Source organism: Myxine glutinosa, chromosome 5 (genome assembly GCF_964187855.1).
Source record: "Myxine glutinosa chromosome 5, kmMyxGlut1.1, whole genome shotgun sequence".
NCBI lineage: Eukaryota > Metazoa > Chordata > Myxini > Myxiniformes > Myxinidae > Myxine > Myxine glutinosa.
The window spans coordinates 175,249,984-175,264,668 of NC_136265.1; the positions used below are offsets into that span (position 1 = coordinate 175,249,984).

Below are 14,685 nucleotides of genomic sequence, written 5' to 3' on the forward strand. Positions count from 1 at the left end.
GGTGAAAAAAGTTTTGTGTAATGTTTAAAACTCTGTTATGGTTTACTCATTCCTTAAACAACTAAGTTTCTCATCTTCCATTCCTCAAAGTTCCTTATACAATGAAAACTTAGTGAAGCACTTGGGGGTTGCTTTTCCTGTCTACCATTTACATCTGAACTTAGAAGGAATTGTAGCACATTTTGTGGTGTGCAATGACTGTTTTCCTATCCACAGGGGTGGGTGAATATTGAAATATTATCAGCATATTGAGCGAGTTTGTAATGGTTGTGTCACTCCGTTTGTTGGCAGTTTGCTAACAATGTTCCTCTGCGTATCTGCAGGGATTTTGCTCCTGGCTGACGGCAGTTTTCCGAATCAAGTAAGTTTTCTTTTCATTATCCTCAGATTCTTTTGCGGTGAAGCGGAAAGATTGCTCGACAAAGTTGCGGTGCAATTAGCTTGGCCTTGCAAAGGTGGGTTTCCTGTTTTGGGATGCACCGGGATCTCCGCAGCACTAAAATGAACAAAGCGAAACAGCTACTGAATAGGAGTCTTCGTTATGAAGTATGGAACTCTTGCTACTATACAACTACTTATTTAACGACCTCAGTTCGTCCTACTTTCTGGTTACATAGGCTTGGCTGGTTAGGCCTGACGTTCGTTTTTTGGCCTACGTTTTTCACTAATCATCTGGTCAGGCCTGACGTTCGACTGAAGGTGACTTGGGAAGGAATTTGTAATTTGTTCATGGTGTTTGACGTCCGCCGATGACCAATACTGGCAGACGGGTTCTCCGGCCTAACATCCTTCAGATGGACGATACACACGTTGATGCATCGCCCTTCATAAATGACTTCGGCCAAAAACTTTCCCCATCGTCCCCAAAAGAACGTGGGGATCATAAGGACATTTAAAGAAGAAGACGGAAGGATTAGTGCTGCAGGGGGATTATACGAAAATAATGTTAATACCGTATATGGTGTCGTTCATTACCTCCGCCACCGAAGGTGGACGGAGGTTATGTTTTCACCCCCTGTCTCTGTCTGTTTGTCTGTGAACAAGATGTCTCAAAACGTTGTGGACAGATTCAGACGAAATTGGGTGGAGAGGTAGCATATGTTCACCACCATCTCTTATCTTCCCCCATTCAAAACGTTTTTCTTTTCTACCCCTGTTAATTCACCCCAGATCCACTTTTCTGAAATACCAACTTCTTTCCTGGAAGTCCGAGCAGTGTCCATGTGTTTTTTTTTTTTTTTACCTCTCCCACCACCACCCCTCTTCCCACGCCTCCTCCCCCCAAGCCCTCTCCTTCCCACAGATCTCCCGATGTCCATGTTCTCTGCTGTTGTACTTGTGTGCTTCCCTCTCTCCCCATCTTGTCTACCACTCCCTTTATTATATGTTTTATGTGTCCGTTTGTGTTTTTTGTCATTAACGTTAGCTTATCCCATCGTTTGCATCCCATCCCATCGTTTGCATCCCATCGTTTGCATCGTTGCATCTTGTTTGCTCATCGTTAGCCCATCTTGTCTTCCGCTCCCTCTTTTTGTGTGTTTTGTTTGTCTGGTTGATTTGTTTGTGAAATAAATGTTAGCTCTTTCACGAGCCTCGATTCAGTATACAAAAAAGAAAAAAAGAAAAAAAAAAGCTCTTACACGAGCCTCGATCTTGTATACAAAAGAAAAAAAAAAGTGACAGGTACAAAATGATTCGATTTGGTGACAATCCGAATCCGGATCTGGCTAGTGGAATTTTTAAGTGATTCTTCACCATTGGGAGATAGGACCAAAAACGATACATAGCAGGATATCTCAAAAAGTTATGGACGGATTCTGACAAAACTTGGTGGAAAGGTTGGGTGTCTGGCAAGGAAGAATTGATTAGATTTTGGTGAAAATTCGAATTCGGATCCGGATTAGAGAATTTTTAAGGTGATTCTTCACCATTGAGAGATCGGGTGAAAACCGATACATAACATGATATTTTAAAAAGTTATGGACGAGTTATTGCTAAACTTGGGGAATGAGTTGTTTAGGCGACAAGAACAAGCCGATTAGATTTTGGTTCAGGTCTGAATCTAGATCCGACCTATCAGTGGAATACAAAGTATAAACTTTTCAGCCTGGTGGAGGTGTGCTCTCTACTGAGTGCTGTTCTAGTTACCTCTGGTCTGATATTATTCTCAATTATAGCCGAGGCTTCGATTCCAGAAATTGAAATATATTTTGACAAGTTGAAAATTGTTTTTTGGAATAACTTGTTGGCTAACAGGTTTTTCAACATACCATGCTCAAGTCCAACTCTGCTATATGCTTTGTACACTTAAGGGGTTATACATCAGTTATGTACACACCAGGAGCAATGGTGGTGGTGCAAAATCGATAAAAGGCAGGATGAAAGTGAGGGTAAAGGAGTGTGAGAAAGTGGAGGAAAGAAGAGAAGTAAGTTTGAGAGGAGGGGGAAGGAAATTGGTATAATTTTTGAATAATGATCATTTTCAGTAATTGATATAATATATTGGTAGCATCACCTTTTTCGCTCTAATTTATGTTTGCTTGCTCATTGCAGGGATGATGAAATTAAACACAAGTGCGGCATCGACGCGGTCCATTACCTGTCCTTCCAGCGCCACGTCATTGTCCTCCTGGTCATCGTGTGCACGCTCTCTCTCGGCGTTATTCTCCCGGTGAACTTTACCGGAGATCTTCAAGGTGGCTTCCCTTAGACACACGCACTCATCCTTTCCCATCCCAGCAGAATGAGTGCAATTATAGGGCAAAAAATTGTTTTTAATACCTTGTCTTGTATAAACTAGCAACAGTACCCGCCCTACTGGCATGGCTTCAATTGGGAAGCCCAAATGAAAAGGTAAAATATCAGAAATTGAAGGTTTTTATTTTATTTTAAACGATTCATATAAACATCCGTTGAATCATTTCACACGCAAATCATCAAAATGTAAACAGTACATGGCTAAACAGTACATGGACGATCACGTACCATGTACGTCTCGCGTCTCGCTCGCTCTCATGTTGTCCCGATAATGATCCTTCCGCAGGTTCACCGACGGAAACCTTGTTACGACTTTTACTTCCTCTAGACAGTCAAGTTCGCTCATCTTTTTGGTGCACCGGCACGAGCCGAGAACGGCCCATGCAGGGGCTGATCCGAGGATCTCATCAAACCATCCGATCGGTAGTAGCGACGGGCGGTGTGTACAAAGGGCAGGGACTTGATCAACGCGAGCTGATGACTCACGCTTACTGGGAATTCCTCGTTCGTGGGACACTGTCTCAAGCACCAGTCCCCATCACGGATGGGGCTCAGCGGTTTACCCAAGCCTGACGGCGAAGGGCAAGATACACGCTGGCCCGTCCAGTGTAGCGCGCGGGCGGCCCCGGACATCGAAGGGCATTAAACGTTCATTAAACGTTCATTAAAGGATTACGAAACGAAAAACATTACGAAATTACGTTCACACCGTCACGTCAAACACTACCGTGAACACATACATCGTCACAACATCGTCACAATGAGAACATCGTCACATCGTCACAATGAACGTTATGCAAGCGTGAATGTTATGCGGGAGTCCAAACCTGAGAATACTGGAGACCAAAGCTGAAATTGGGAAAACTAAATAGCCTATCTTACTCCTGGAGATCCCAGGATTACCCACCCAAAAAGCTTTGCGATCGGTTCAGCCGTTTTTTACGGTACCTTCGAACAGACAGACAGACATTTGGTGAATTATAGTAATATGCGTGTCTGATACAAGATGGTTCTCTTTCAAAGGTTGTTTTGTTTTTCCACAAAATGTATTCTTTCTTTATTATTCCTTCAGGAAAGTCGCCAACTAATTTTGGCCGCACGACAATTGCAAATCTGAAGGCAGGGTGAGTCTTTCTTATGTTTTTTTTTTTTTTACAGGTTCTGAAGTTCCTAGTGGAGCTGCCACACACACATCTCACACACAATGACAGAGAAACAATATATATACTAGCCGAAACCCGTGGAACATCCACGGAAGGGAGGATGTGGTGTATGGATAGAGTGTACCATTATGGATGGCATAGGGGATTTGCTTGTCCGAGTAAGAGTTAGGAAGAAAGATGAGAATGAAGAGTGCGTATATGAACAACGTATTTATTGCAATCTACTTAAATGACAACGCTACGATATACTTTTGAAAAATGAATGGATTCGTAATAGGAATCGGCATAGCACCACTCTGGGATTGTCCACTCAGTGGACGGCTTGCTGTCGCCTTCGACTGTCCAATCAGCGGACGGCTTGCTTCGCCTTCACCCAGCAGACGCCAATAAGATGGCGTCGTAAGATGGCGTCGTATCGGCAGTTAATCGGATGCTTTTGGGCCCCAACGTCGGCTAATTCAGATTTTTCGAGTATGGCTGTACGTGATAAACAAAGAGCACGGTTCGTAGATCGTAAATCCATTCGTGCCGTGGGCATCGGGTGACTGGGTGCGGCGTAAAAGGGATAACAAAGTCGAGTCCTTACGCTATTATTATATAGACGAGACACTACACAGAACTGAATTTGGGGGATCAAAGTGCCGTAATTTTTGGGGCACTCTGGGGCACACAGCTAAAAAACAACGTTGAGCCAACGTTGGCATTTGGTCGAATGGTCACAAGCTAATTATTGCCATCGGGGTGACTTTGTTTATTGATTGTAAATGCGATGTCTTCTCTCATATCTCGGGGTGACGTTGTTTATTGGTTGCAAACGCGACATTGGAGTGAATTTGTTTATTGGTTGTAAATGCGACATTGGGGCGAATTTGTTTATTGGTTGTAAACGCGACATTGGAGTGAATTTGTTTATTGGTTGTAAATGCGACATTGGGGCGAATTTGTTTATTGGTTGTAAACGCGACATTGGAGTGAATTTGTTTATTGGTTGTAAATGCGACATTGGGGCGAATTTGTTTATTGGTTGTAAACGCGACATTGGAGCGAATTTGTTTATTGGGGGTAAACGCGACAACAACAACAACAACGGCATGCATTTTAAGGCCATTTTCCCTGCTAGAGCGGGAGTTAGCCTTGCGGTCCCCATGACGATCTTCTCCAATTTGCCCTATTTTCTGCATCTCTCCTTGTTAACCCCCTTGCCCGCATTTCTTCTTCCACCATCTTTAGCCAAGTCTTTCTCGGTCTGCCCCGTCCTCTACTTCCTTCTACATTCATTTCCATTACTCTTCTCAACCAGTCACTTTCATCCTTCCTCAACACATGACCAAACCATCTCAACCTGTTCCTCTTCACAGCATCAATCACAGGCAATATTCCCATCATCTTTCGCAATTCATCATTTGTCTTCCTCTCTCTCAACGATACTCCGCACATCCATCGAACCATTCGCATTTCCACCCTTTCCAGCCTTCGTTGCTGCTCTTCGTTCATTACCCATGTCTCGCTCCCATAAATCAGAACACTTCTCACACATGCAGCATACACCTTTCCCTTCAGCTTCAGCGACACTCCCCTCCTCATCAGCACGCCACTCAATTCCCGAAACTTCTTCCATGCACATCTCACTCGAGCAACCGTTGCCGAGTCTGATCCACCTTCTCCATTCAGCATGTCTCCGAGGTAGCAAAATGTTTTCACACCTTCCAGCTTCACGCCGTCTCCAAGATCCAACTCAACATTTCCTCCATCTGCAGCTCCCTCTGTGCACACCTTACATTTGAATGTAGCTGCCGAGCAATGAAACGATGAATGTGAATGAAACGCGACATTGGGGCGAATTTGTTTATTGGGTGTAAATGCGACATTGGAGTGAATTTGTTTATTGGGTGTAAACGCGACATTGGAGTGAATTTGTTTATTGGGTGTAAACACGACATTGGAGTGAATTTGTTTATTGGGTGTAAACGTGACATTGGAGTGAATTTGTTTATTGAGTGTAAACGCGACATTGGAGTGAATTTGCTGATTGGGTGTAAACGCGACATTGGAGTGAATTTGTTTATTGGGTGTAAACGCGACATTGGAGTGAATTTGTTTGTTGGTTGTAAACGTGACATTGGAGTGAATTTGTTTATTGGGTGTAAACGCGACATTCGAGTGAATTTGTTTATTGGTTGTAAATGCGATGTCTTCTCTCATATCTCGGGGTGATGTTGTTTATTGGTTGCAAATGCGACATTGGGGCGAATTTGTTTATTGGTTGTAAACGCGACATTGGGGCGAATTTGTTTATTGGGTGTAAACGTGACATTGGAGTGAATTTGTTTATTGGGTGTAAACACGACATTGGAGTGAATTTGTTTATTGGGTGTAAACGCGACATTGGAGTGAATTTGTTTGTTGGTTGTAAACGTGACATTGGAGTGAATTTGTTTGTTGGTTGTAAACGTGACATTGGAGTGAATTTGTTTATTGGGTGTAAACGCGACATTCGAGTGAATTTGTTTATTGGTTGTAAATGCGATGTCTTCTCTCATATCTCGGGGTGATGTTGTTTATTGGTTGTAAATGCGACATTGGGGCGAATTTGTTTATTGGTTGTAAACGCGACATTGGGGCGAATTTGTTTATTGGGTGTAAACGTGACATTGGAGTGAATTTGTTTATTGGGTGTAAACACGACATTGGAGTGAATATGTTTATTGGGTGTAAACACGACATTGGAGTGAATTTGTTTATTGGGTGTAAACGTGACATTGGAGTGAATTTGTTTATTGGGTGTAAACGCGACATTGGAGTGAATTTGTTTGTTGGTTGTAAACGTGACATTGGAGTGAATTTGTTTATTGGGTGTAAACGCGACATTCGAGTGAATTTGTTTATTGGTTGTAAATGCGATGTCTTCTCTCATATCTCGGGGTGATGTTGTTTATTGGTTGTAAATGCGACATTGGGGCGAATTTGTTTATTGGTTGTAAACGCGACATTTGGGCGAATTTGTTTATTGGGTGCAAACGCGACATCTACTCACAGATGTCGGGGTGACGCTGTTTATTGGTTGTAAACCTATTACACGACATGGTTGTAAACCTATTACACGGTTGTAAACCTATTACACAGTTGTAAACGCAACAAAACAACCTATTATTGGTTATTGGTTGTAAACGTGACGTCTACTCACAGACGTCGGGGCGACGTTGTTTTTGGTTGAAAACGCAACGTGTACTCACAGACGACGGGGTGAATGAATGAATGAATATATGAATATATGAATGATCGTTTTAAGGCCATTTTCCCCGCTAGAGCAGGGGTTAGCCTTGCGGCCTTGCGGGCCCCATGACAATCATGGTTCCCTGTTTGAGGCAATGTTTTTATGGCCGGATGCCCTTCCTGACGCCAACCCTTGGTCACGCTCTTAGGATGCGCAGGGATACGGTGTACCTATTCTAAATCGGGGTACACACCCTGATCATTCATCCCAGCAAGCTGGTACTCAATTTGCCGACCTCGGAAGGATGACAGGCTGAGTCAACCCCCCTGGCGTTAATTCAGCGATCGACCGGGATTCGAACCCAGGATCCTAGGATCCCAAGCCGGCACCCTAACCGCTAAGCCAACACCAGGCTTCATTTTTAGGATTTTAGGAATCTCGTACTTCATGTATTAACCGTGTCGTTTGGCCTCCTCCAAGTGCCTAATGTTCTTCCTCGTGGCCTGTAGAGATGACTTGCTGTGGCTGCACACGATCTTCTCGGTGCTTTACCTGCTGATCACCATTGTGTGCATGCGACGACATGCACGCAACCTGCCTTATGAAGAGGATGAGGTGGTAAGAGATGGAACACGTGGATGTTGTACCCGCCGCTTTTGCATGCAGTTCGATGTCAGCTTGTAGAACATTTCAACTCTGCTTTACGAGTTGAAAATGATTTGAACCTCCATTTTCTGTGACTGTTTGAAACAATTGTACAGTGACTGTGAATAGGTGTTTGACAGCGAAACACATGTGCCGAACAGGTCACGAGGACATTGTTCATCGTAGGAATTCCGAAGCACATCAAGGAAGAGGAAATAATGAGGATTCATTTCGAGTAGGTGAAAAGTTGCTCGCATTTGTTGATTTTTGATCTTGTCGTTGTAGTTGTTGTCCGCAGCCCAAAACGAGGTATGGGCAGAGGCGGAGGGGCTGGGGCAGTGGGTGAGAGGGGCTCGGGGGCTTTGGGGGAGTGAATCCATTGGCATGCTCACCATCAGTGGCACGGTCATATAATTTTATCTACTGAAAATTAACCCTGGACTTATCCAAATCTCCGCTCCATCACAAGGTACTGCTGAAGCGGTCGTCAACCAGGGAAAGAATTTATAATTTGGTGTTGGTACTGGCACACATTGGCATACTATTTTCATAGGGTACCATGGGACCTGTAACTTCCACAAACAAATGCTAGCATATGGGACATCTGGTTTAGCGTCTCCTCTGAATGGCGGGGAACTGATTGATGCAATGCCTGCCTGCGAACGACCAGGATGACAGTTTACAGTCAAGTCTGGAATCAAACCGAGACTCAACAAAAGCTACCTGTGAGCTCGCATGGATGTTACTCCTCCGGATGTTTGTGTCGGTGTATATCAGTGGCTGTGAGAGAGAGAAGCATCATATTGAAAGGCTTGTTTTGTCAAACACAAGAAACTGATGATATATTTAAGTATGAAATTTGATGAAACTTTCACCAATGTTTCAAATTATGTGCAGAGAAGGAACATGACGTCACAGACTCATGTGGCATTCTTGTCCCTCTGAACCTTCCTCTCCATCACTCCCCACCCTCCCCATCTAGGGAGGCGTATGGATTAAAAACCATTATGGATGTACAGTTCTGCTACAACCTAGAGAGGCTGATTAAGGTGGACAAGGAAAGGTAAATGGTTTCACCCTGGATGGGAGCTTGTGCAATAATTCAATCGGCTTTCTATGGTGCTAAAGCTGCATTTTGATTTGCTTGTCAAGTTAACAATGAAACTTTTGCTGCAGGTTAACATCCTTATCTCGTGCATTCAACTTACTTGTTATATCAGCATTTTGTAAATGCCCTTTATTAGTCCCCTACTCGGAGGGGACTATAGGATTGCTCTCCGTCTGTCTGTGCATCCATCTGTCCATCCCACCTGTGGTTCTCTGAACATTTTTCCCTTACCCTTTAACATATTAAAACTGAAACTTGGTACATGGCTTTATGATGATAAGTTACAGAAAAAAAGTTCGCGTTTTGGGGCGTTTTGCCAATTTTTCATGGAGTTATGCCCTTATTGCTTGGAACAAGAACATTCATTGGGAGCGGTAGTTGACATGTACTGCAAAGCAATTCTTGCTCTAGTTATGTATGTGGCCTACTTCAGTTTTTATTTTGACAGTCCCAAGGCTCATGGAAGATCCTCTTAAAGTGTACACAGATATGTAAATAGTTTTGGGTTGGACTATTGGGATTTGAGCCTGGGATCCCTGACAGGATTTATGCCAGGAAGAGGAACGACAGATGCGCTTTTCATTGTGAGGCAGTTGCAGGAGAAGTACATGGAGAAGAGGAAGAAGTTGTTTCTTGGGTTTGTTGATCTGGAGAAAGCATTCGATAGGGTTCCACGCGAAGTATTGACATGGGCATTGAGGAAGTTAGGAGTGGAGGAATGGTTGATCAGAGTAGTGATGGCAATGTACAAAAGAGGAATGCACAGCTGTAAGGACGAAGGACGGGAACAGTGGTGAGTTTGAGGTGAAGGTGGGAGTGCATCAGGGGTCGGTACCAAGTCCACTACTATTTGTATCTGTGATGGAGGTGCTGGCTCGGAACGTGAAGGAGGGTTTACCATGGGAGTTGGTCTATGCAGATGATCTTGTGTTGATTGGGGTGAGCATGGATGGACTGAAGGAGAAGATGAACAAGTGGAAGGAATGTATGGAGACAAAAGGTCTGAAGGTGAATATCGGAAAAACGAAGGTGATGGCAAGTGGTAAAACATGTGGTGAGGTGGAAAGAACTGGGAAGTGCCCGTGTGCTGTGTGCAGGAAGGGTGTCGGAGTGAACTCCATTCAATGTACAATGTGCGCTGAGTGGGTTCATCAAAAATGTAGTGGTCTGAGAGGGTCATTAACCAGTGTGGCAGCTACATTCAACTGTAAGGTGTGCACAGAGGGAGATGCAGATGGAGGAAATGTTGAGTTGGATCTTGGAGACAGCGTGAAGCTGGAAGGTGTGAAAACATTTTGCTACCTCGGAGACATGCTGAATGGAGAAGGTGGATGAGACTCGGCAACGGTTGCTAGAGTGAGATGTGCATGGAAGAAGTTTCGGTTACTGAGTGGCGTGCTGACGAGGAGGGGAGTGTCATTGAAGCTGAACGGAAAGGTGTATGCTGCATGTGTGAGAAGTGTTATGATTTATGGGAGTGAGACATAGGTAATGAACATAGAGCAGCAACGAAGGCTGGAAAGGGTGGAAATGTGAATGGTTCGGTGGATGTGCGGAGTATCATTGAGAGAGAGGAAGACAAATGATGAATTGCGAAAGATGATGGGAATAGAGCCTGTGATGGATGCTGTGAAGAGGAACAGGTTGAGATGGTTTGGTCATGTGTTGAGGAAGGATGAAAGTGACTGGTTGAGAAGAGTGATGGAAATGAATGTAGAAGGAAGTAGAGGATGGGGAAGACCGAGAAAGACTTGGCTAAAGGTGGTGGAAGAAGAATTGCGGGCAAGGGGGTTAATAAGGGGAGAAGTAGAAAATACGGCAAAATGGAGAGGATTGTCATGGGGTCTGCAAGGCTATCCCCCGCTCTAGAAGGGAAAATGGCCTTAAAATGCCTGTTGTTGTTGTCGTTGTTCCCTGCATCTGGAGGGAAAGTGTTCAAACTGGAAGAGGGCCACTTTCTGAAACTTATGGGCCTTGTCATCAGCTATGACATCTCCTTGGTCGACCAGATAGCAAAGCCGTCCTCCAAAGCCAACCGCAAACTGGGTATCCTCCATTGTTCCAAATATTTTCCTTGAAAGAACAGTTTTACTCATAATATGTAAGGCGTTCGGCCCAGTTGCATAAAATTTCCTCATCCTTAAACGAAGAGTTATCTTAAGGTGCATGGAAATCCCCAGGAGCCGTTTCTATGCTAGGCAACCAATCAGATTAGAGATATTTTGAATAAGTGAATGGTTCTTCGTTCAGGAATGAGTTCCCCAGTATGTTCAGAAATTGCTTGCAAGCGACTTGTATTGTTGTGAAAATGAGCACGTCATTATAAATGACGCAATGTACCTCAAAGAGGTTTTGTACCTCAAATCTTTCTTTTAGGATGTTTTATGCAACCGGGCCTTTGTCCACAGCTCAATGGAGCACTGCTGTCCCCTATGGGCCGGTGCACTAGCATCGCATCTGTCTCTATCGGGATTCAGTGGAATCTAAAGTTCTCAACATTATTGGAATCTCCTGTGATGAGGCTGACGCACAACGTCTGCTGCTCTCACATTGCAGGCAGATCAGTGACCTCTGTTATTTTAATGTCTCTCCTCTGGTTTTGCAACGTCACCATCTCACTCCTCCGACCCTCCCTAACAACTCCAGGATGAATGTGTTCTTCCACTAACCAATTCCTGGTTAAACCTTCCAAAATCAAGGCTGATGGCACGCATGTAGTTTTTATTTATTTATTATTTCATTTTTTCTGTATACAAGATCGAGGCTCGTGTAAGAGCTAGCACATAAAACACAAAAAACATAAAGGGACACATACAACAATAAAGCGAGGGGGAGACAAGATGGGGAGAGAGAGGGAAGCACACAAGCACAACAGTAGAGATTAGGGACATCGGGAGACCTGTGGAAGGGAGAGGGCTGAGGTGGGGGGGGGGGGGGGGGGGGGGTTGGGAAGTACACGGTATAAAACAAATTGACAGTACTAGGAATTTCAGGAATGAAGACAGAGATTGAAGATGTGGATCTGGGGTGTATTAACGGGGGTAGAAAAGATCAAGGTTTTGGATGGGGGAAGATAAGGGATAGTGGTGAACAGCTGTTTTAAAAACCTGGAGGGAGGAATGGGATTGAAGAGAGTGAGGGAGTTTGTTCCAGAGGTGGGAGAAAAGGGGAATGAAGGAGTGAAGGTGAGCAGAGAGTCTTGATTTTGGCAGTTTAACCATAAGAGGGTTGCTGACAGATCTTGTGCGACCTGTAGGAATATTAGGGGGACAGAGCACAGACAGAGCTGTGGGGGGGGGGGGGGGCTAGGCCGGAGAAGAGTCGGTAGAAGACAGAAAGACCACCAACCTGCCTGCGGTGAGAGAATGAAAGGCCCTCAGAATCAGCTTCATCGCGGGAGATTCCAATCATGTATTCTGTATTATTTTGTTCTCCGCTTCTCCCTTATGTGGAATGGCCTTTCAAAGGCTGTGCTGTCCCACCCTTCCCTCCATACCTCAATCAGGCAGTGCACCACCATCCCATGTCATCTCACATCATTACCCACAATCTTTACTTCCCCTATTAATCCTTCGCAACCCAAATCTCTTACTTGTCGGTTGCAGTGGTTCCTCCCCTCTCCATATTTTCCAATTTGTTTATCCCGGCCTTGCTTTTTGTGTCAAAGAGTTGACCCACTGCCATACTCTCGGTTCATACCCCCTGTCATCTCACTCTTCCATAAACCTCAATGTTGTAGAGAAAACAAAATATAATAAGCCAACCCAAAGCAAGTGCTCTGATGAGAATGCTATTGCGATTTGAACCTGGAGTCCCAGGATCAGAAGGGAACACAGATAGAGGCCCCATGATGCAAGGATCTCAGGTTCAAATCCCATAATATGTTGTGTTGATTTGCTCATTGTTGTGACATCTCCCGATGCCCCTGCCTTCCATGAACTTTTGATCACCGTTACAAAAACCCACTCGGTGCTCCTTGGCCCTGATGTGCATACATATTGCAGGACGAAGGCACAAAAAGCTAGGAGATACTACGACGATAAGACAGAGGAGCAGATGCGGCCAGGGCCTTGCGGACAACTTTGCTTGTGCAAGTGCTGCGGATTTGAAACGGTATGCATTACGAGCACGATATGCAAGCACTCACACTCCAAGCATATTTGCAATTGTCGGAGGAACTGTGGTCACTTCATCAAGTCCTATTGTTGCGTTTAGACACGTGGACACACCAAGCCTGGTGGCCCCTTAATATTTTGGTAAGACATCATTTGGTATTCCCTTCCCACCCCTTGTAAAATAGCTAGATTATCCTTTCCCGTTTTCTCTGAAAAAACGCAAGAATCCATGCTGGCAATTACTACATGTACGGGATGTCCAGAGGCCCAAGTGTTCAGGAAACAAAGAGAACCTTCAGCAAATGCAAATACACATTGTTCCGGTAACAAATCAGACATAACCAGTGCGTTTCCTAACATTGGCTTTCTTTCCCAGTTCTACTTGGTCTTTAATGTGAAGTTTAAGATTGCAGATCCTGATACGTTTTTGAAATGCCAAAAAAATGAGCTGAGTGGGAATGGATCGTTTCTTTTTTTGACTTTTCCTTTTGTTTGCCAAGTATTCCGCCCAATCGGATAAAGCGAGCCCGCGGCAAGCTGCACCGGAACGCTTGCACGTGTTTCTTAACTTTTCTTTTATTTTCATCCTGGCCACAGGAGCGGTGATCATATGAATTCGAGTTTTTTTTTTTTTTAACCAACATGTGAGTACGACTTGCAAACACGTAACCGTGCCTCCTGAGGTACCACCTTCCGGATCTGGTTGACGGGATTATGACGACGACTTCCCTAACATGGAACTTGAACCCAGGAAGAGACCATTAGGCCCATCGAAGCTGCACATTGGTTGACGACGTATGGTTGCTTGTCCATGCTCTATCCTTTTCAAACGCTGAGCATCAAGCAAGGAAGCAGCACGTACCATTTTAAAAGTCTTTGGCCGGGGTTCGAACGACCAACGTCCCAGATTCAGAGCGGGCGCTCCAACCATTCTGGGATAGTGCAGAGTCTGGGATAGTGCAGTGGTAGTGCACTCGCCTTTTATATGTCAGGTCTGGGTTAGATTCCTGACCCGATTATAAATAGTCATCTTGGCAGTCCTTTGCAGGTTTCACGGGCAAGGGCATTGTGTCAATAAGTGCAGCATCCCTCGTAAAGACCTCAAGCCAGGGCCCCATCTGCTAGAATATGTTGGATGGTAAATTTCAAATTCCAATCATAACCTACTGGAAGTGACTTGATCTGTGGCCATCATGAGATGTTCAATGTTCATCAGACCCTGCATACGAGAGGGAGAGGGAGAGAGAGAGAGAGAGAGAGAGAGAGAGAGAGAGAGAGAGAGAGAGAGAAAGAGAAAGAGAAAGAGAAAAGAGAGAAAAGAAAAAAAAAAGGAGGGAGAATGGTGCAATGTCCTACCTTCTTGCGTGGTCGGCCAGAAACGATTTTTGGTGCAAGCCTTTCACGGAGCAGCTGGCCAGGCCTAACTGAAGGTGACAGGAATTTGTAATTTGTTCCAGACTGCCAGTGTTAACTTACCTACTCTTCACAGAATACACTGTCGGATCTGTAACGTCCAACAAGTAAAGCCACCAGAAGGGACACCAAAATGGCACACTTTGCGATGCAACGTCCCATGCCTGCGAAGCACCAATCTGACAGTTTCTCGTCGCGTCAGGAATCAAATCCAGATGAATGAACAACACCAACAACAACAAAAAAACTTATATTTTGTCTTTGGGCCAA

The 14,685-nt window shown here is 44.5% G+C and overlaps 1 protein-coding gene across 1 annotated transcript in view; it reads left to right on the forward strand.

Moving 5' to 3' along the window:
* Positions 1-14,685, forward strand: part of LOC137426704 (mechanosensitive cation channel TMEM63B-like) — a 116,552-nt gene that overhangs the window by 81,085 nt on the left and 20,782 nt on the right. Inside the window, exons 6-12 of the mRNA XM_068115495.2 lie at positions 324-361; positions 2,554-2,696; positions 3,830-3,881; positions 7,644-7,752; positions 7,941-8,014; positions 8,762-8,842; positions 12,892-13,000. Coding sequence (XP_067971596.2) covers positions 324-361; positions 2,554-2,696; positions 3,830-3,881; positions 7,644-7,752; positions 7,941-8,014; positions 8,762-8,842; positions 12,892-13,000 — 606 coding nt within the window. The remainder of the gene's footprint in view (positions 1-323; positions 362-2,553; positions 2,697-3,829; positions 3,882-7,643; positions 7,753-7,940; positions 8,015-8,761; positions 8,843-12,891; positions 13,001-14,685) is intronic.